We start from the raw sequence: 22,484 nt of genomic DNA, 5'->3' as shown, positions 1-22,484 counted from the left end.
GCTCAGTGAAATAAAAGAGGACACAAACAAATGGAAGAACATACCATGCTCATGGATAGGAAGAATCAATATCATGAAAATGGCCATACTGCCCAAGGTTATTTATAGATTCAATGCCATCCCCATCAAGCTACCAATGAGTTTCTTCACAGAATTGGAAAAAAAACTGCTTTAAAGTTCATATGGAACCAAAAAAGAGCCCGCATCTCCAAGACAATCCTAAGTCAAAAGAACAAAGCTGGAGGCATCACGCTACCTGACTTCAAACTATACTACAAGGCTACAGTAACCAAAACAGCATGGTACTGGTACCAAAACAGAGATATAGACCAATGGAACAGAACAGAGTCCTCAGAAATAATACCACACATCTACAGCCATCTGATCTTTGACAAACCTGAGAGAAACAAGAAATGGGGAAAGGATTCCCTATTTAATAAATGGTGCTGGGAAAATTGGCTAGCCATAAGTAGAAAGCTGAAACTGGATCCTTTCCTTACTCCTTATACGAAAATTAATTCAAGATGGATTAGAGACTTAAATGTTAGACCTAATACCATAAAAATCCTAGAGGAAAACCTAGGTAGTACCATTCAGGACATAGGCATGGGCAAAGACTTCATGTCTAAAACACCAAAAGCAACGGCAGCAAAAGCCAAAATTGACAAATGGGATCTCATTAAACTAAAGAGCTTCTGCACAGCAAAAGAAACTACCATCAGAGTGAACAGGCAACCTACAGAATGGGAGAACATTTTTGCAATCTACTCATCTGACAAAGGGCTAATATCCAGAACCTACAAAGAACTCAAACAAATTTACAAGAAAAAAACAAACAACCCCATCAAAAAGTGGGCAAAGGATATGAACAGACATTTCTCAAAAGAAGACATTCATACAGCCAAAAGACACATGAAAAAATGCTCATCATCACTGGCCATCAGAGAAACGCAAATCAAAACCACAATGAGATACCATCTCACACCAGTTAGAATGGCAATCATTAAAAAGTCAGGAAACAACAGGTGCTGGAGAGGATGTGGAGAAATAGGAACACTTTTACACTGTTGGTGGGATCGTAAACTAGTTCAACCATTATGGAAAACAGTATGGCGATTCCTCAAGGATCTAGAACTAGATGTACCATATGACCCAGCCATCCCATTACTGGGTATATACCCAAAGGATTATAAATTATGCTGCTATAAAGACACATGCACACGTATGTTTATTGCGGCACTATTCACAATAGCAAAGACTTGGAATCAACCCAAATGTCCATCAGTGACAGATTGGATTAAGAAAATGTGGCACATATACACCATGGAATACTATGCAGCCATCAAAAAGGATGAGTTTGTGTCCTTTGTAGGGACATGGATGCAGCTGGAAACCATCATTCTTAGCAAACTATCACAAGAACAGAAAACCAAACACCGCATGTTCTCACTCATGGGTAGGAACTGAACAATGAGATCACTTGGACTCAGGAAGGGGAACATCACACACAGGGGCCTATCATGGGGAGGGGGAGGGGGGAGGGATTGCATTGGGAGTTATACCTGATGTAAATGACGAGTTGATGGGTGCAGCACACCAACATGGCACAAGTATACATATGTAACAAACCTGCACGTTATGCACATGTACCCTACAACTTAAAGTATAATAATAATAAATAAAAACAAAACAAAACAAAACAAAACAACAACAACAAAATTTTATAAGGTTCAGGGAAAAGAGGACTAAAAGCTAAAGGCAACATTTTAATCCTATTACAAGTACTAAAATTTGGCCCTAAAAATGGATTGCAAGCTAGATGTATATGTATTTATTTTTAAGCTATAGTTTTAATTTAAGGCCTGCAACACAGAAGAGTCATGTTATTTGGTTGTACTTGCTAATATAAAGAACTACTACTATCTTTTAAGAATTATGCAACGCTGCTAACACCAAGGACCAAAGAACATCAAAAGACACATGAACCGCATAAGCCCTACCTGTTCTCAGCATCAGCACTGCACTTCGGGGACAGCAATTCAAAGGATTTGGTAAATTTCACCACCTGTCACATAGAAAGATAATAAATCCAGGTCAATTAAAGCTTTATTGCAGTTTAAAATAATGTAATAAACATTTTTCATCTTTATAATGATTATAATAGTTGGAGATTAAAGAGAGATTTTAAGTGGAGAAATCCCAAGAGAGAGTAGAAGAGGAGAATCCCATCCTACATTTTGTATCCTATTTCTTACAAAGCATACATTGTCGAAGTTTTAATACATTTCACTAAACATGTACATATTTTTACAATTATGTGTCCCATGAGCTATGGAGGTCAGGTAAAGGAAAATCTCATCTGAATACTTAAAAAGAAAACTGTTCTTTTAACAACCCAATCAACAGCAATAGAGACCCAGGTAGGGACAGAACACCCCTCAAAGAAGATGCCCTCTGCCAACTCCAGGTTCCTGGAATTAGCTCATTAATAAGCTTGGCTCATCACTGTTCTCAGGTGAACTTTGTGGTGCCACCACCTAAAGGAAGAAGAGGAAGCCGCCTTCTTCAACAATCATTCTTGTGTGGACACTGCCTTTCTCACCTCTCCAGTGAAATCAGCATACCAGTGCGAGAGTTGACCAAGACTTATGTTGAGGGGGAATTTATGGGAACAGAAAATGTCAGTGTAGTTTTTCTTATTATTAGCTAATACTGAGTTTATACTGTAAACCAGGCCCTACAGCAGAAGCTTCTTTGAGTATTTGTTTATTATAAATCTAAAGTAAAGAATTTTATACTCAGTCTATAGATGAGGAAACTAACTCCTAATTTTTAAGAGACGTACTCAGTTTCACACAATTAAATAAGGCAACTGGCATGAAAGGAAATCTCTGATGCTAGAGTGCTAGCTCTTTCAACACTACAAATGTTGAGTGAGAAAGGCACTATTTCTGGCCCTTGTAGGGGTGGACAGAAACTTTTCCTTCTACCCTCTGAAGGTTTGCTGAAATAAACTGACAATAGACAGATTAACAGGGGAACAAGCATACAAATGTACTAATGTGCAGAAGCACAGAAGCCATATAAAATATGAGACTCAAAGGAGGGCCAGATGGCTGAAGCTTAAATAGCATCCTCTTTGTAGGGGAGACGGATGGGGGATGTAGGCAATTCTGAGGGATAGAAAAAATTTTCAGAGGAATAAAATGAGCCCAAAGAACAGACAATGACCAGGGACAAAGTTTCTCTGAGCTCTGGAGGAGGTTTCAAGAAGGTAAGGGGTGGATCTTCACTGTGAACAAAAGTTATCTCTTTTTTTTGGACAGGTTCTCACTCTGTCACACAGGCTGGAGTGCAGTGGCCTGATCTCAGCTCACTGCAGCCTCCGCCTCCTGGGTTCAAGTAATTCTCCCACCTCAGCCTCCCAGGTAGCTGAGATTACAGGGGTGTGCCATCACGCCCAGCTAATTTTTGCATTTTCAGTAGAGCGTTTCACCATGTTGGCCAGGCTAGTCTTGAACTCCTGACCTCAGATGATCCACCAGCCTCGGCCCCCCAAAGTGCTGGGATTATAGGCATGAGCCACCACATCTGGCCAAAGGTTATCTTATTATGCAGATAAAGTCTCCCAGGTAATCTCTCAGAGTGCCCTCAGAAGAACAGATGGAAAGTCTGTCTGGGCATGGGGACATTCCTCAGTCTTCCTTCCTGTGATATGAGAATAGTATTCTCTGGTTAATAAAATTTCAGGGAGTCCGGGATGGAAGAGAGTTCCACCTTGTACTTGTGAGGAGGAACAAGAAAGGTTAGAAAGTTCTTGGTTCTGAGGGGACTCAAGTTTAAGGCCTTTTAATTTCCTTTAGATCAATGTGCTCAGTGTGCCAAGGCACCATGCTTTGAAGTATCTTTTTCTGAGCCCCAATATCCTCTTTTGGCAAAATATACCACATGATAGAAAAACAAGCCCCTGTAGAGAAAGGAGTCCATCTGAATGTCATAGAATGCTTCCAAGGTTGACATTTAGATTTGCCTTAGCCATATGTCATGCTTCAAAGGCCTTTTAAATTAACCACTTACAAGGAATTGATGGGCACCTGAGAAAATGATTTGGAAACTAGGAATAGATTAAACATTAAAACAGCTTTATCAGTGAGGTAATGAACTCAAGCTAGGCAAATGCAACATTAGGGAAAAAATAGAAAAGAAAAGAAAGGCTCATCACAAAGAAAATTGTGTGTGACTAGATGAATGTAGGGCAATGACAATAGCTCGACTGCAAGGAAATACCCTTGGCAACCATAGAACATATTTCATTTCATATTGTAATATGAATTAAGCCACTGCAGAATCACTCATTGCAGTAAATTTTATTTTCCAAAGATGGTCACAACAATATCTCCTACCCCATATTCTTCTCTTCCATGTGACCCTGCCACTTTCCTACCAAGTGGTAGGATCTATGTCCCCTCTCGTTAAATCCGGTGGGCTTCTGAAAGCTTCACCAAATAGAGCATATGGAAGAGGTGCTACATGCCTTCCAAGGTTGTTGTAAAATGCAACACAGCTTCTGCCTTGCCTGATGAAATATGTGTGCCTGGAGTCCTCAGTCACCATGCAAGAAGTGCAACTGCCCTCAGGCCACTATGCTGAAAGGGAGCCAAACCACATAGAGAGACCATTTTCCTGCAAATGAGGGATTTTGCACACATTATAAACAATCCTTTATGTATGTATCAATGCTTACAACATCCCAGAAGGTAGATATTACCCTCATTTTATTGATAGCAAATTAAGGCTTAGGGGGTTAAGTGGTTTGCTGGAAGCCATGTTGTTCTGAGTCCATAGCTCCAGTGATCCCACTTCTCACTGCTTTAATAAGCAAGAGCAAGTGTTATTGTAGCAGCAAATTATTTGAACATGACTCCTTCAAAACCAGAATACTTAAACTGTACTTTTATTTATTAATTCTACAAATATTTATTGAGTACCTCCTATATGCCCAAATTTGAGTAAACACAGACTAAAAAGTAACTTGAAGTAAAACACTTGGCTTGGTATAAGATTAATCAAATTATCAATAAACTGTTAATTGTTTCTGCATTTGAAAATTGAGCAGGACATATTTTTTAATTCCTGATCTGACAGATGAGATTAAATTCTCCAATATTACTAAGAATGCTTCATTTGGCCTACTTCTTACTATTGATTAGAATAATTTACAACTTGGTAAGAGTAGATGTTAATTTCTGCAAATCTGACAGCAATGCAAATAAATTTTATCCAAGTAAAGATGCAAATGATTTCTGTGCAGGAGAAAAGAAAAGCTCAATGGTTACAATTGTATTATCCTGACTGGTAGTAACCATTTTAAAAAGCTCATCTAGCAATCTTATGCTGGCATTCTTTCAGTGCCTGTTTTAGAACCAACTTTGCCACCCTGCTGTTTCTCTTTTTAATGAGTTAAACAAATCTTTGATACACGCTTGCTTTAGATTTCTGCAAGAGTTAAATTTTTAACTTTTTGAAAATTATCTTTCAATACAACAAATAGGTACTGTCTGTATGTGTCAAGCAGTGTAGTATACGCTGGAGTTACAAATGTGAAAGTAAAAGAAAATAAAATCTCTACAGTTATGGAGCTTGCTTTATAGTATGAAGCTTAATTTGCCCTGGCCTCTCAAAACTAGCGCTCCCTAGAAAAAATAAGTGCACTTCTGGTTTCAAATCTTAAGAAAACAGATGTGAGAAATGTCTAGAGAATGAAAGAAAATAAAGATCTTTTAAAAATATTTTTCCATCTGAGCAATAGCAACTGAGGGATATAAGAAATGGAATAGGAAATAATGGCGTTTTAAAGCCATAGAACCTATAGATCTACAGAGAATGGATAAGATATATAAATGTCTCTTAATGAAATGACAGAATGTTTTAACTCTTGAAACATAAAAGAAGTTGGAAAAACTACTAAAAGGAAAAAACACTTTTTTTCTAAAATGTTAGAACATTTTACTCCAACATAAATTACAGGCTGAGAAGAAAAACAGGGACAAAACTTGTATTTGTTTTGTTTTCTACATTCATTTTTAATGTGTAAGGGGAAAGTCAAGGACTATGTATCATCCAACTTCAGCATTCCATAGAATGCATTAGCTGTGTCCCCCAATAAACTGGCTTATGGTGCCATGATCAAAGTCAGACACTGTATTCATGAACCACAATTGACCTTGCGTGTAGAAAAGAATTGAACCCTCCCTAAAGAGAGGTCTGGCCTTTGTCTTTGGCTCCTGAGAGGTAATCTCTAAACCCCTGGAATGTCCTGCCTGATTAATGTGCAAAGATTAACAATGTGATTTAGAATAGGGGCTTCAAGCCACACCAACAATATGATTTGGGTGGGAGCTTTGGGTCACATGGTATCAGTTGACCACTGGAGGAATGGAGTCAGAGGTCAGTCGCATGGGCAGCCAACCCCATTTTTGTGATCAAGACCCAATAAAGACTCTAGACATTAAGGCTCAGGCCCTGTTGGCAAAATTTCACGCATCTTGTCACACATGATAGCCAGGAGACATTCACACTATCCATGACTCCATGAGCAGAGTCCACATGTGGAATTTTCCTAGACTCTGCCCCATGCTAATGTTAATCTGTATGATTTCCTGTAGTAAACTGTAACTGTGAGTGTAACAGCTTTCACTGAATTCTTTGAGCCCTTCTAGCAAATTATTGAAACTGAGCATGGTCTTGGGAACTCCAAAACTCATAACTGGTGTTAGGAGTGAGGGAAGTATTGTAGACTATGTTCCCTAACTTTACACTTATATGAATTCTTAGGTTCTTGTGTCTTTAGAAGAAAAATGAAAATACTCATCTTCATTAGTGTCTATAGAAGAAAAATGAAAATACTAATGTTTACTGATCTCTGGTTAAATATTGATTATCCAGTGTGTATAAAATACTGGATAGCATAGGAAGATACCAAAGAAATAATAAATAAGGTCTCTAACCTTTTAAGACTTAACATTTGTGATGGTTAATTGGTATATGTCAACTTGACTGGGTTAAGGGGTGCCCCAGATAGCTGGCAAAACATTATTTCTGGGTGATCTGCGAAGTGTTCCTGGAAGATATTAGCATTCAAATCAATAAATTGAGTAAACAAGACGGCCCTGAGCAATGTGGGTGGGCATCATCCAACCCACTGAGGGCTCAGATAGAAAGGAAGAGGAAGGGCAAATGTGCTCTTTGTTTGAGCTAGGACATCTATTTTCCCCTGCCATCAGACATTGGGACTCCTGATTGTCTGGTCTTTGAACTCAGACTGAATTACATCACTAGCTTTCCTGGTTCTCCAGCTTGCAGACAGTAGACTGTGGGACTTCTTAGCTTTCATAATTATGTGAGCCAATTCCTAGAATAAATCTCTTTATCTCAATCTATCTATCACCTATCTATCTATCTATCTATCTATCTATCTATCTATCTATCTATCTATGTCTCCTATTGGTTCTGTTTCTCAGGGGAACGACAAATACTGCAATATTTTAAAGAAGAGAAATTTAAAGTGCAAGGTGAGTTGACCTCTGAAGTTAGGTTCATAGCCAAACTGACCTTGAGTCATCAGATTATTTGGCAAGGCAATACACACATGGCATTAGTCCATGATGAGGGCAGCAAGATGAACAGTTGAGAAGTAACATAATTCTGGAGATGTAAACTCATCTGCCAGCCTCTCAGTCCTCAAAAGCAGGAGTGGGCAAAGGATGGCCCACAGGCCAAATCTGGCCTACCACCTGTTTTTATTAATAAAGTTTCATTGTAATGAAGCCATACTCATTAATTTAAGTAATGTCGGTGTCTGCTTTCTACTATAACAGTAGAGTGAACAGTTGCAATTGAGACCATAAAGGCCACAAAGCCTAAAATATTTAGTAGATAGATCTTTATTTTTAAAAGTTTGCCAACTTATCTGGTGTAAAGCCATTTCCAGGCCAGATCAGTTATTTTCGCTAAATTGTTAATGGCTAATGATAGGTTAATGTATTAATATTCCCATGTAATATAGCTATATTCAGAAAGAGGATTCTTGGAGTCATGATCTTTTAATTTGAAACAGTACTGCAATGATAGAAATTTTAGGCACCAGGGTAAGCAGTAAGAGATATACTTGAGGATATATCCCCAGTTGGCAGAGGACAGTTCCACTCCAATTAAGCCTGTTGTCCAGGGACAATTATTAATAGTGCCCACTTTCACACTCACAAGTGTCTTTGAATAGCAAATTCTAGGCAGGCAGGCCATTGACTGCTCCTCAAAGCATCAGACAACTTATATTTTTAAAAAGAATTGAAAATATAATGCATTCAAATAGAAAATTGTTTACAGTCAGATACCTGGGTTAAAAAATAAAACAGCAAAAACAGCTTAAATATTTGGATATAATTTAACGGGATATATAGAGTGACACTGCAGAAATTATGACCAATACCAAATAGGATAAAGCACAAATAAAATAGAATAGAATTTATGCTTTATTCCTGTCTTGGACCAATTATATAATTCTTAGTTTTATTAATTTTAAAAGTTTACTATCTAAATCCAACTTTGATTTTATTATACATTTACTAAATGAACAGGGATTAAATAAATTAATACACACACAGTAAGTAAAAAAGAGAATCTTATAAGGGAAATATCACAAGTAGTTTCTAGATCAATGATACTAAACAACTGGTTTCAAGCTCCCTTTGCTGTTGATCAGCCCTGATTATTGCACCCTGGGGAAGGGAGTGTACCTGCCAAGTGAAGTAAACAAAACATCTCCCTGCTTGTTCTTTGGAAACGCTCCCTGGACAGAGGCCTTTTTGATTTGGATATTTGTCAAGTGTTAGTTAGTCTGGCTTCTCTCTGTTCTTTTAATTTAAAAACAAGTTAAAAAAATAAAAACTAGGCTCAAATAGATATTCCTGGCACCAAAATAAAAATTATCTACTAAGTAATCATGATTTTTGTTTTTTAATTTTCTGAATCTCTATTTTTCTATAAGAGGACTACTCAAAATGGCAAAAGAATGAATTAAATAGGCCAAGTGTGGTGGCTCACACCTATAATGCCAGCACTTTGGGAAGTTGAGGCAGGTAGATAACTGAGATCAGGAGTTCGAGACCAGCATGACCAACATAGTGAAACCCCATCTCTACTAAAAATACAAAAATTAGCCATGCATGGTGGCATGCACCTGTAATCACAGGTACATAGGAGGCTGAGGCAGGAGAATGGTTTGAATCTGGGAAGTGGAGGCTGCAGTGAGCCGAGATGGCACCACTGCACTCCAGCCTAAGTGATAGAGCAAGACTCTGTCTCAAAAAAAAAAAAAAGAAAAGAAAAGAAAAGAAAAAGAATGAATTAAATAATCATCTCTTACTATGCTTCTTTTTTTTAAAATTTTATTATTATTATTATTATTATACTTTAAGTTCTAGGGTACATGTGCATAATGTGCAGGTTTGTTACATATGTATACTTGTGCCATGTTGCTGTGCTGCACCCATCAACTCGTCAGCACCCATGAACTCCTCATTTACATCAGGTATAACTCCCAATGCAATCCCTCCCCCCTCCCACACCCCCCTCCCCATGATAGGCCCCGGTGTGTGATGTTCCTCTTCTGGAGTCTAAGTGATCTCATTGTTCAGTTCCCACCTATGACTGAGAACATGCGGTGTTTGGTTTTCTGTTCTTGTGATAGTTTGCTAAGAATGATGGTTTCCAGCTGCATCCATGTCCCTACAAAGGACACAAACTCATCCCTTTTTATGGCTGCATAGTATTCCATGGTGTATATGTGCCACATTTTCTTAATCCAGTCTGTCACTGATGGACATTTGGGTTGATTCCAAGTCTTTGCTATTGTGAATAGTGCCGCAATAAACATACGTGTGCATGTGTCTTTATAGCAGCATGATTTATCATCCTTTGGGTATATACCCAGTAATGGGATGGCTGGGTCATATGGTACATCTAGTTCTAAATCCTTGAGGAATCGCCATACTGTTTTCCATAATGGTTGAACTAGTTTACAATCCCACCAACAGTGTAAAAGTGTTCCTATTTCTCCACATCCTCTCCAGCATCTGTTGTTTCCTGACTTTTTAATGATTGCCATTCTAACTGGTGTGAGATGGTATCTCATTGTGGTTTTGATTTGCATTTCTCTGATGGCTAGTGATGATGAGCATTTTTTCATGTATCTGTTGGCTGTATGAATGTCTTCTTTTGAGAAATGTCTGTTCATATCTTTTGCCCAATTTTTGATGGGGTTGTTTGTTTTTTCTTGTAAATTTGTTTGAGTTCTTTGTAGGTTCTGGATATTAGCCCTTTGTCAGATGAGTAGATTGCAAAAATTTTCTCCCATTCTGTAGGTTGCCTGTTCACTCTGATGGTAGTTTCTTTTGCTGTGCAGAAGCTCTTTAGTTTAATGAGATCCCATTTGTCAATTTTGGCTTTTGCTGCCGTTGCTTTTGGTGTTTTAGACATGAAGTCCTTGCCCATGCCTATGTCCTGAATGGTACTACCTAGGTTTTCTTCTAGGGTTTTTATGGTATTAGGTCTAACATTTAAGTCTATCCATCTTGAATTAATTTTCGTATAAGGAGTAAGGAAAGGATCCAGTTTCAGCTTTCTACTTATGGCTAGCCAATTTTCCCAGCACCATTTATTAAATAGGGAATCCTTTCCCCATTTCTTGTTTCTCTCAGGTTTGTCAAAGATCAGATGGCTGTAGATGTGTGGTATTATTTCTGAGGACTCTGTTCTATTCCATTGGTCTATACCTCTGTTTTGGTATCAGTACCATGCTGTTTTGGTTACTGTAGCCTTGTAGTATAGTTTGAAGTCAGGTAGCTAGCGTGATGCCTCCAGCTTGTTCTTTTGACTTAGGATTGTCTTGGCAATGCGGGCTCTTTTTTGGTTCCATATGAACTTTAAAGCAGTTTTTTCCAATTCTGTGAAGAAACTCATTGGTAGCTTGATGGGGATGGCATTGAATCTATAAATAACCTTGGGCAGTATGGCCATTTTCATGATATTGATTCTTCCTATCCATGAGCATGGTATGTTCTTCCATTTGTTTGTGTCCTCTTCTATTTCACTGAGCAGTGGTTTGTAGTTCTCCTTGAAGAGGTCCTTTACATCCCTTGTAAGTTGGATTCCTAGGTATTTTATTCTCTTTGAAGCAATTGTGAATGGAAGTTCATTCATGATTTGGCTCTCTGTTTGTCTGTTACTGGTGTATAAGAATGCTTGTGATTTTTGCACATTAATTTTGTATCCTGAGACTTTGCTGAAGCTGCTTATCAGCTTAAGCAGATTTTGGGCTGAGATGATGGGGTTTTCTAAATATACAATCATGTCATCTGCAAACAGGGACAATTTGACTTCTTCTTTTCCTAACTGAATACCTTTTATTTCTTTCTCTTGCCTAATTGCCCTAGCCAGAACTTCCAACACTATGTTGAATAGGAGTGGTGAGAGAGGGCATCCCTGTCTTGTGCCAGTTTTCAAAGGGAATGTTTCCAGTTTTTGCCCATTCAGTATGATATTGGCTGTGGGTTTGTCATAAATAGCTCTTATTATTTTTAGGTACGATCCATCAATACCAAATTTATTGAGAGTTTTTAGCATGAAGGGCTGTTGAATTTTGTCAAAGGCCTTTTCTTCATCTATTTAGATAATCATGTGGTTCTTGTCTTTGGTTCTGTTTATATGCTGGATTACGTTTAGTGATTTGCGAATGTTGAACCAGCCTTGCATCCCAGGGATGAAGCCCACTTGATCATGGTGGATAAGCTTTTTGATATGCTGCTGAATCCGGTTTGCCAGTATTTTATTGAGGATTTTTGCATCGATGTTCATCAGGGATATTGGTCTAAAATTCTCTTTTTTTGTTGTGTCTCTGCCAGGCTTTGGTATCAGGATGATGTTGGCCTCATAAAATGAGTTAGGGAGGATTCCCTCTTTTTCTATTGATTGGAATAGTTTCAGAAGGAATGGTACCAGCTCCTCCTTGTACCTCTGGTAGAATTCAGCCGTGAATCCATCTGGTCCTGGACTTTTTTTCGTTGGTAGGCTATTAATTATTGCCTCAATTTCAGAGCCTGCTATTGGTCTATTCAGGGATTCAACTTCTTCCTGGTTTAGTCTTGGGAGAATGTATGTGTCTAGGAAATTATCCATATCTTCTAGATTTTCTAGTTTATTTGCGTGGAGGTGTTTATAGTATTCTCTGATGGTAGTTTGTATTTCTGTGGGGTTGGTGGTGATATCCCCTTTATCATTTTTTATTGCGTCTACTTGATTCTTCTCTCTTTTCTTCTTTATTGGTCTTGCTAGTGGTCTGTCAATTTTGTTGATCTTTTCAAAAAACCAACTCCTGGATTCATTGATTTTTGGAGGGTTTTTTGTGTCTCTATCTCCTTCAGTTCTGCTCTGATCTTAGTTATTTCTTGCCTTCTGCTAGCTTTTGAATGTGTTTGCTCTTGCTTCTCTAGTTCTTTTAATTGTGATCTTAAAGTGTCAATTTTAGTCCAGCTTTCTCTTGTGGGCATTTAGTGCTATAAATTTCCCTCTACACACTGCTTTAAATGTGTCCCAGAGATTCTGGTATATTGTATCTTTGTTCTCATTGGTTTCAAAGAACATCTTTATTTCTGCCTTCATTTCATTATGTACCCAGTAGTCATTCAGGAGCAGGTTGTTCAGTTTCCATGTAGTTGAGCGGTTTTGATTGAGTTTCTTAGTCCTGAGTTCTAGTTTGATTGCACTGTGGTCTGAGAGACAGTTTGTTATAATTTCTGTTCTTGTACATTTGCTGAGGAGTGCTTTACTTCCAATTACGTGGTCAATTTTGGAGTAAGTACGATGTGGTGCTGAGAAGAATGTATATTCTGTTGATTTGGGGTGGAGAGTTCTATAGATGTCTATTAGGTCTGCTTGCTGCAGAGATGAGTTCAATTCCTGGATATCCTTCTTAACTTTCTGTCTCGTTGATCTGTCTAATGTTGACAGTGGAGTGTTGAAGTCTCCCATTATTATTGTATGGGAGTCTAAGTCTCTTTGTAAGTCTCTAAGGACTTGCTTTATGAATCTGGGTGCTCCTGTATTGGGTGCATATATATTTAGGATAGTTAGCTCTTCCTGTTGAATTGATCCCTTTACCATTATGTAATGGCCTTCTTTGTCTCTTTTGATATTTGATGGTTTAAAGTCTGTTTTATCAGAGACTAGTATTGCAACCCCTGCTTTTTTTGTTCTCCATTTGCTTGGTAAATCTTCCTCCATCCCTTTATTTTGAGCCTATGTATGTCTCTGCATGTGAGATGGGTCTCCTCAATACAGAAGACTGATGGGTCTTGACTCTTTATCCAGTTTGCCAGTCTGTGTCTTTTAATTGGAGCATTTAGTCCATTTACATTTAAGGTTAAGATTGTTATGTGTGAACTTGATCCTGCCATTATGATATTAACTGGTTATTTTGCTCATTAGTTGACGCAGTTTCTCCTAGCCTTGATGGTCTTTACATTTTGGCATGTTTTTGCAATGGCTGGTACCGGTTGTTCCTTTCCATGTTTAGTGCTTCCTTCAGGATCTCTTGTAAGGCAGGCCTGTTGGTGACAAAATCTCTAAGCATTTGCTTATCTGTAAAGGATTTTATTTCTCCTTCACTTATGAAACTTAGTTTGGCTGGATATGAAAATCTGGGTTGAAAATTCTTTTCTTTAAGAATGTTGAATATTGGCCCCCACTCTCTTCTGGCTTGTAGAGTTTCTGCCGAGAGTTCTGCTGTTAGTCTGATGGGCTTCCCTTTTTGGTAACCTGACCCTTCTCTCTGGCTGCCCTTAAGATTTTTCCCTTCATTTCAACTTTGGTGAATCTGACAATTATGTGTCTTGGAGTTGCTCTTCTCGAGGAGTATCTTTGTGGCGTTCTCTGTATTTCCTGGATTTGAATGTTGGCGTGCCCTACTAGGTTGGGGAAGTTCTCCTGGATGATATCCTGAAGAGTGTTTTCCAACTTGGTTCCATTTTCCCCCTCACTTTCAGGCACCCCAATCAGACGTAGATTTGGTCTTTTTACATAATCCCATACTTCTTGCAGGCTTTGTTCATTTCTTTTTCTTCTTTTTTCTTTTGGTTTCTCTTCTCGCTTCATTTCATTCATTTGATCCTCAATCGCAGATACTCTTTCTTCCAGTTGATCGAGTCGGTTACTGAAGCTTGTGCATTTGTCATGTATTTCTCGTGTCATGCTTTTCATCTCTGTCATTTCGTTTATGACCTTCTCTGCATTAATTACTCTAGCTATCAATTCTTCCACTCTTTTTTCAAGATTTTTAGTTTCTTTGCACTGAGTATGTAATTCCTCCTTTAGCTCTGAGAAGTTCGATGGACTGAAGCCGCCTTCTCTCATCTCGTCAAAGTCATTCTCCGTCCAGCTTTGATCCGTTGCTGGCGATGAGCTGTGCTCCTTTGCAGGGGGAGATGCGCTCTTATTTTTTGAATTTCCAGCTTTTCTGCCCTGCTTTTTCCCCATCTTTGTGGTTTTATCTGCCTCTGGTCTTTGATGGTGGTGACGTACTGATGGGGTTTTGATAGTTTTCCTTCTAACAGTCAGGACCCTCAGCTGTAGGTCTGTTGGAGATTGCTTGAGGTCCACTCCAGACCCTGTTTGCCTGGATATCAGCAGCAGAGGCTGCAGAAGATAGAATATTGCTGAACAGCGAGTGTACCTCTCTGATTCTTACTTTGGAAGCTTCCTCTCAGGGGTGTACTCCACCCTGTGAGGTGTGGGGTGTCAGACTGCCCCTAGTGGGGGATGTCTCCCAGTTAGGCTACTCGGGAGTCAGGGACCCACTTGAGCAGGCAGTCTGTCCCTTCTCAGATCTCAACCTCCGTGTTGGGAGATCCACTGCTCTCTTCAAAGCTGTCAGACAGAGTCGTTTGTGTCTGCAGAGGTTTCTGCTGCTTTTTTTGTTGTTGTTGTTTAGCTGTGCCCTGTCCCCAGAGGTGGAGTCTACAGAGACAGGCAGGTTTCCTTGAGCTGCTGTGAGCTCCACCCAGTTCGAGCTTCCCAGCAGCTTTGTTTACCTACTTAAGCCTCAGCAATGGCAGGCGCCCCTCCCCCAGCCTCGCTGCTGCCTTGAGGTTAGATCGCAGACTGCTGTGCGAGCAATGAGGGAGGCTCCGTGGGCATGGGACTCTCCCGGCCAGGTGTGGGATATAATCTCCTGGTGTGCCTGTTTGCTTAAAGCGCAGTATTGGGGTGGGAGTTACCCGATTTTCCAGGTGTTGTGTGTCTCAGTTCCCCTGGCTAGGAAAAGGGATTCTCTTCCCCCTTGCGCTTCCCAGGTGAGGCGGTGCCTCACCCTGCTCGGCTCTCGCTGGTCGGGCTTCAGCAGCTGACCAGCACTGATTGTCCGGCACTCCCTAGTGAGATGAACCCAGTACCTCAGTTGAGAATGCAGAAATCACCGGTCTTCTGTGTTGCTCGCGCTGGGAGTTGGAGACTGGAGCTGTTCCTATTCGGCCATCTTGCTCCGCCCCCTTACTATGCTGCTTAATAAATCTCTCACTTATGCCAATTTACTCTAATCATTTATTAATGAAGTCAGCATTTATCAAATACTTAGTGCACCAGGCACTGCTATAGGCTCTGGAAACACCAAGGGGCACAAATCATGTCCTATCCTTGAGAAACTCACAACACATTACAGAGGAGGAAACAGTTCACAAATGTTTCACCACAATGTACGTCCAAAATGCTGCCAGTGCACAGAGGAAGGTGTTAAGGAAGTCTTCATGTGAACTGTGTGATGAGCAGGAATGCTCTAGGCTGACAAGCGGGGGAAGTTTCCCAGGCTGAGGGAATAAATCAATTCATTTTGGGAGAAAATAGAGAACTCTGAGAGTTTAACTGAACATAACTCAAAAAAGGGGAAAGCTATGGAAGTGTGGGTAGGGTGAAAAGAACCCAATAAGGAATGGTGAGGCACCCAGGGACTAGCAACTTTGGAAAGCATGTCTTGTGTAACCTCCTAGGTCTGAGGTTACACAAGAGGGAGGGAGGGAAGAAAGGAAGTGTGATTTTGAGATCCTGGAGGTGAGTTTGATATCCATGTGAAGAGAGGCCATGGAAGGATCTAGCCACTCCTAGAACTGGTAGAGAAGGAATAAGGAAAATAACTGCACCCAATGTCGTTCACTCCTCTGGCCCTTAAATCTTCTGCTCATACCTTCTATTTGTCAAACCCAACTGGCAGCCAGAGGACAAGAGAGCCCAAGTGGTGTGGTAAGTAAAGATCAGCCTTCAAGGGCACTGAGCTAAAGACAGAAAGACCAACCATAGATAGTTGGGGAGTGGAGGGGTTCCAGAGAATAGCCAGTAGAGTTGACAATGTTGAACTTTACCTGAGCTCTGTGCTCCCCCAAAATAGTAATTATAAAGAAATCTCCCTAACACTGTTCCAGAATTGGCTATCCTCAACAGACCACCCTGCCCTAGCACATTCCAAAATAAGACGTTTCTCCATCCTTCCTCATGACTCCTGTAAGGCTCATGAATGATGTAGGTAACTCCCTTGTCTATATGCTCCTGTGAAACCCCAAGTACCTTTCTTTTTCTTTGAGATGTTTCCCATTAATGAGCATTCTCCCTATTGCAATAGCCAGATGAAATGATCTTCACTGTCTGGTGCATTTTGTCTTTCACTGGGACTATTTGCACAAAGATATGTATCTTTTGTGCTAATAGACTAATATATGCATAGGCTGACCATGGGGAGGTGGGGTAGAGATGAAGAAAAGGATGGAGCAAGGCTGAGGACTAGAGAGGAGAACCGCAAGTTAAGTTAGAAGCAGAAGTGATGGGCCTTGAATGTTGGGCAGTGTGAGCTTTATTATACAAGCAATAGACAATTACCAATGTTTTGAATCATATGAGAGGCCAGTGCATGTTTAAAAAGAAGCGGTAATTGATTGAAAAGAAGAGTGCCCTGTTTGCAAGCAAGAAATGAGTCAGAGGAAAAATGTCCTAGTGAGAAATCAGTAAAGACAGAGTGAAGAAGGTGGTAGAAGGAGTGAGAAGGAAGGGCTAGAAATGATGTTTCAAGGTAGAAGCAACAGATCATAGACACAAGTGAATGTAGAATAGTGAGAATGACTAGGAAACTATTCTACGGATTTTAGCTTGAGTTACTTACTACATGGTGATGATTCTATTGTCTAAAATAGGAAATATCAGAGGTGGAGAAGATTTGGGATGGGATGTAATGGAGATAGCCAGTGGGGTTAGGGATTCAGTAGTTGGAGATTTTATATATATATATATATGCATATGTATGTATATTTAACATATAAATGATTAATGATGTGAGTTTATTTACTATATGCAGTTAATAAAATGAGTTAATATGTATGAACAAGTAATATAATACATTAATGATGTGTGTGTGTGTGTGTGTGTGTGTGTGTATAGTAGTATATATGCAAATTTTTTCAGTTAATAGAATTGGCCCTCTTTATCCATGGGTTCTGCATCCACAACCAAATGTAGGTCGAAAATACAGCATTCAGGGCAATGTGAAACCTGCAGATACAGAGGGCTGACTTTTCTTATCTGTGGGTTCTGCAGGACTGACTGCTGGACTTGAGTGTGCATAGATTTTGGTATCCATGCACTGTCCTGGAACCAATACCCCACAGATACTGAGGGATGACTGTGTATATAACAATAATAGTTTGGGTTATCATCAGAGGAGTTTTTTTAATACTCTCCATTTTGCACACTAGAAAAACACTTGGAGCAAAAATCAAACTGAATTTAAGTGGGCTTATTTACAGGGAGAAGGAAAATCAAAGAAGGAAAGGTAGGGAAATGGAAAGTAAGTGATATAGAAAGGAAAGGCTGAAGCAATTTTTACAACTCACTTGAGAAGGAGGGCATTGAATTACAGACTGCCCCCAGAACAATCGGAGGATGCTCACCCCATCTCTTTCCCTTGAGTGTCGGATTCAGGAAGACCATCTAGTTCACTGGCTTAATTGTGTGTATATTTACGAAAGGACCAAAGAGCTAAGGAGGATATAAGAAAACAAGTGTGCCTAGTTAGTTTATGCTTCACAGTTTTGTAAAGAAACTCGACACTAACCAGGTATTTACAAGCTTAGTTAGAAAGTACTTTGTAGAGTTCTGAACAATGAAATAGCTGCCAGCCATCAGGATGATCCATGAGAAGAGAACACTTGTAAAAACTAGGACTTGAGACAGTGCCTTAGGACATAAGATTAAAATGTCTACATTCACTTTCCTTGACTACACACAAAAAGAAATAGAAATAATAGTAAATGCCTGAGCTGGAAAGAACTAAGAGAAGTGATAGGAATTGCTTAGACAGGTTCATAGGATGGAATAATAGTAAGCTGGGAATATTCAGTTCAAGGAGTTAAATAGTTCCTAATGTTAACAGCAGCAGCCAGCTATGGAGCAATCTTTCTTTCTTCCCAGTCTAATGGAAAATACCATTGACAAAGTCACTTAAAATCAATGGACTGAAACACTTAAGAGAAGCAAAAGGGAGCAAAATATTAATTTTGTCAGGAGAAAGGGCTAGAACAGCATTTCTCACTTCTATTTTTGGCATCCATTCAGTAAACTGAACAGTTTACATCCGAGTGCCCAGCTTAAAGACCATGAATGCAGTTTCTAAACGCAGAGTTAAGATCTTGGTGAATCAAGGCTTCTACAACCAGAATTATTTTTTTCTCCCTGATTCCCTTCAAATATAGAGGCCATAAAACATAAATTTGCAATAAGCAGTTTTTTTTGAGTATTAGAATCACAAAATACAAATAGAACTTTTGTTTTCAGGAATTATCCTAATAAAATAGAAATAAAACTTATTTTTGGAGGGAGAAACTTTTATTTTCCTGAAATGATACTGTTTTGTTTTCTAACTATAAAAGTATATAGAATGTCAGTAGAGATGGTGCTATAAGTTCATGCTTTTACACATCTGATCTCTTCCAAAAGCAGAGCAAAGACTGATAAAACACAGAGGAAATCAGAAAGACATTTAGAGATTGAAAGGAAGAGAGAAGAAAAGGAGAGGGGTAGGGAGGAGAAGGGAAAGGAGGGAAAAGATCTCTAAACTCACAAGCCTGAAGACATGTAGGCCTGTTGAACTCCAAGTCCAGAAACAGGCTGGCAACGATCGTCGGAATTTCAGTTCCTGCTGGGGCGTAGGGAACAGGTGACCCAGCTTCACCCCAAGAAACTAAACCAAGCTGCCTCCAGCTTGGTGTAATATTACTACATAGCAGGAAATCTGAGCCACCAGAATAGGTCCTGGTTCTTGACTGGGGTCAGGGAGCTGGGCAAACTATTAGACAGGTAGCAAAGAGGGGAAGAGAGAAAGAAAGAAAGCAATGGCACGAGCAAACAAACAAAAACACTCTCCCATCAAAATCAGCTGCAACCCCCAATTCAAAAACACATAATTAATACTAACAACTAAATCAACAACCTATATAATTGGACAAAAAATATTGAGGAATCTGTTAAGCTAAAAATTTGAACACACCTGTCATCAGGGACTGATAGATGAATAATAGAAAAGTATTAAGAATATAGATGACTTGGACGACATTTCATTCTTGATTAACGGGGTCTTAGGAAACATTAGCTGGATAAGCCCTTCCAAAAAAAAAATAAATAAATAAAAAGATTTTCCTCAGCTGGGTGCGGTGGCTCATGCCTGTAATCCCAACACTTTGGGAGGCCAAAGTGGAAGTATTGCTTGAGCACAGTGGTTCAAGACCAGCTTGGGCAACTAGTGGAACCTCATTTCTACAAAAATTAGCTGGATGTGATGGTGTGCACCTGAACTCCTAGCTACTTGAGAGGCTGAGGTGGGAGGATCACTTGAGTCTGGGAGGTCAAGGCTGCAGTGAGCTGTGATGGTGCCACTGCACTCTAGGTGACAGAGTGAAACCCTATCTCAAACAAACAAACAAACAAGCAAACAAACAAACAAAAAGGACTTTGCTCCCTGAGAGAAAAGAGAGGGATGTGAAAATAAGTTTCTCTTTCTTCTGAACACAGTTATGTGCAGACGTGCTGCCTGGTGCACTATAAAGGGAAAAGCCAGCTGGTGATGGCCAACTACTGAGACAAGCAGAGGGCGGTGGACAGAGACTGGGTCCCTGATCACATCATCTGGCTGCTGCGCCATCCCCAGAACCACCTCCTGGAGACTTCTCGTCATGTAAGTTAATAAATGCTCTCAGTGTGAACGACACTTGCCCTTGAATATTCTGTTACTTGCAGAAGTCACCCAAATTGATCTATAAATTAGATCAATTTCAATCAAAATCTATACAGAGTTTTCGTGGAACTTGCTAAGCTGCTATTAAAATTTTAGAGAAGAATGACAGGTCAAGAATAAGCAAGCCAGTTTTAAAGGGGAACAGCACTGAGGACTTGGCCTATCAGATATCAAAATGCATTACAAAATTACAGAAATTCAGACAGATATTGGTGGAGAAATAAACAAATAGACCAGCAAGACAAAATTGTGAGCTCAGAAACAGACCCAGGTGTATATGGAAATGCTATAATTTTGAAGTGCCATTACAAAGTGGAGGCAAAACAGTTCTAAGATAATTGGTTATACACATACCGCTTTATACTCCACACAAAAACATAAATTCTAGATGGATAAAAAAGACCATGCATACCAAATGAATATAAAAAGATATACAATAATGCCATTATAACTAAAGGTAGATAAAGATTTTTATAACAAAACCTTTAAAGCACAAATCAAAAAGGGAGGTTAATAAATTTGACACATTAAAATTAAAATATTCCACAAAACCAAAGATACCTGTTGAGAGAGGCAATCCACAAAACCAAGCCATGCAGGTCAGGACTGCAAGGCCTTAGTTCAGTTCTCAGGATTGTATTTGCAGTGAACAAACCTGAGAGATGAAGTAACATCTTTCCCCAGACAAACACCAGGCTTGATACCACTCAATAGAAAAGGGATATATTTCCCAAGCACAGTGTTGTAATATGACCTCTTCTGTAATATGACCCAGTACACGTGCAGGCCCACACCCACCTGTTGCACTTGTGGAACTTGGAGAACATGGGGAACCAGCACTGTTGTTACAGTTTACAATATAAGGTTTACATTTGTATCTACAAGTATATGCTCCATTGTTTTTTAGCCTTACTTCGATATTTAAATATGTTCAATACTCAATACCCATCTTATTTATCCCAACTTCCCCACTCATCACCTGCTTGGCTAGATTTCAAACTGTCATATTTTTCAGGAAGGGCTTCTTAGAACAACATTATAGTGCTCTTCTTTGCATGTTTGAAAATATCTCTCCACAGCTTGTGTAATTGTCTATGAGTTTGGCTTTAAATTTTGGAGTTAAAATTAGAGGGTCACATTTTTTTTCCCTGAGGACTTTGTAGATATTGCCCATTGTCCTCTAGCACAGGAGACTGCGACTAGAAAGTCTAACATCCGAATGAATTTTCCTGCAATAGGTGCTTTGATTTTTTTGTGTGTAAATGCCCATATACTTTTTCCAATATCTTTGAAGTCTATTAACACCAAATGTGTTTCAGTGCTAAGCAGTCGGTATCAATTTTGCCTGAAATGGTGTATTTCTTCAGTCTGTAAATCCAAGATTGCCTTTATCTCAATAAAATGTCCTAGTGTTATAATTTTGAATGTTTTTTTTCCTGTTTCATTTGCCATGTTCTCTTTAGAGTTGCCAATTATCCTTAGTTTGGACCTCTGTTATTCTGATTCCATTTTTATCATTCTCCTTTTTTAATGCTTTATTATTTTCCATTTTATTTTCAATTTTGTGTCCCTAAAAGTATTTTAGAAGTATTATTTCTTCTTGTTTTTAATGTAGTATTCCTTTCTGTGCAGCTACATATTTTTCTTCTACTTTTTTCCAAGCTCTACCAACCCAGTTTCTTATCTTTTATACTGCTTATCATTTATTCCTTAAGCTTTTGTATCTCTTTCTTGAACAACTTTATTTTTCCTGAGAGATCTTATTATTTTTTATTTCATTTCATGGAAAACTTTAAGCGTTTTTCTGGTGTGTGTTTTTCACTTGGCTTTTGTTTTCACATCCCTTCCTACTTTTTTTCTTATAGTATCTTTGCATGAGCCCCATGCTGGTGGTTCTTCGTTGGGTGTTAATGTTTAAATGAATAATGGACAGGGAGGGCGAAGTCAGGGGAATGATTTAGGGTGGCTGCATTTGAATTTCAGTCTATTATCTTTGAGTGTTTTCTCACCAACACTCTGCTCTGAGCAGCCATTTCAGTTTCTGCCTGGTGAGAAGTCTCCTATGCTTACTGTGAAGTCCAATATGACATAGATATTTTTGTGTAAT

General features: G+C 39.2%; 1 protein-coding gene across 1 annotated transcript in view; it reads right to left on the bottom strand.

Moving 5' to 3' along the window:
* The window catches only part of PDE11A (phosphodiesterase 11A), a 467,408-nt gene that overhangs the window by 261,312 nt on the left and 183,612 nt on the right, over window positions 1-22,484 (bottom strand). Inside the window, exon 5 of the mRNA XM_050750610.1 lies at window positions 2,001-2,065. Within this exon, the coding sequence (XP_050606567.1) occupies window positions 2,001-2,065 (65 nt within the window). The remainder of the gene's footprint in view (window positions 1-2,000; window positions 2,066-22,484) is intronic.

This window comes from Macaca thibetana, chromosome 12 (genome assembly GCF_024542745.1).
Source record: "Macaca thibetana thibetana isolate TM-01 chromosome 12, ASM2454274v1, whole genome shotgun sequence".
In the NCBI taxonomy this organism is placed as follows: Eukaryota; Metazoa; Chordata; class Mammalia; order Primates; family Cercopithecidae; genus Macaca; species Macaca thibetana.
This window is presented reverse-complemented; position numbering and strand designations above follow the sequence as displayed.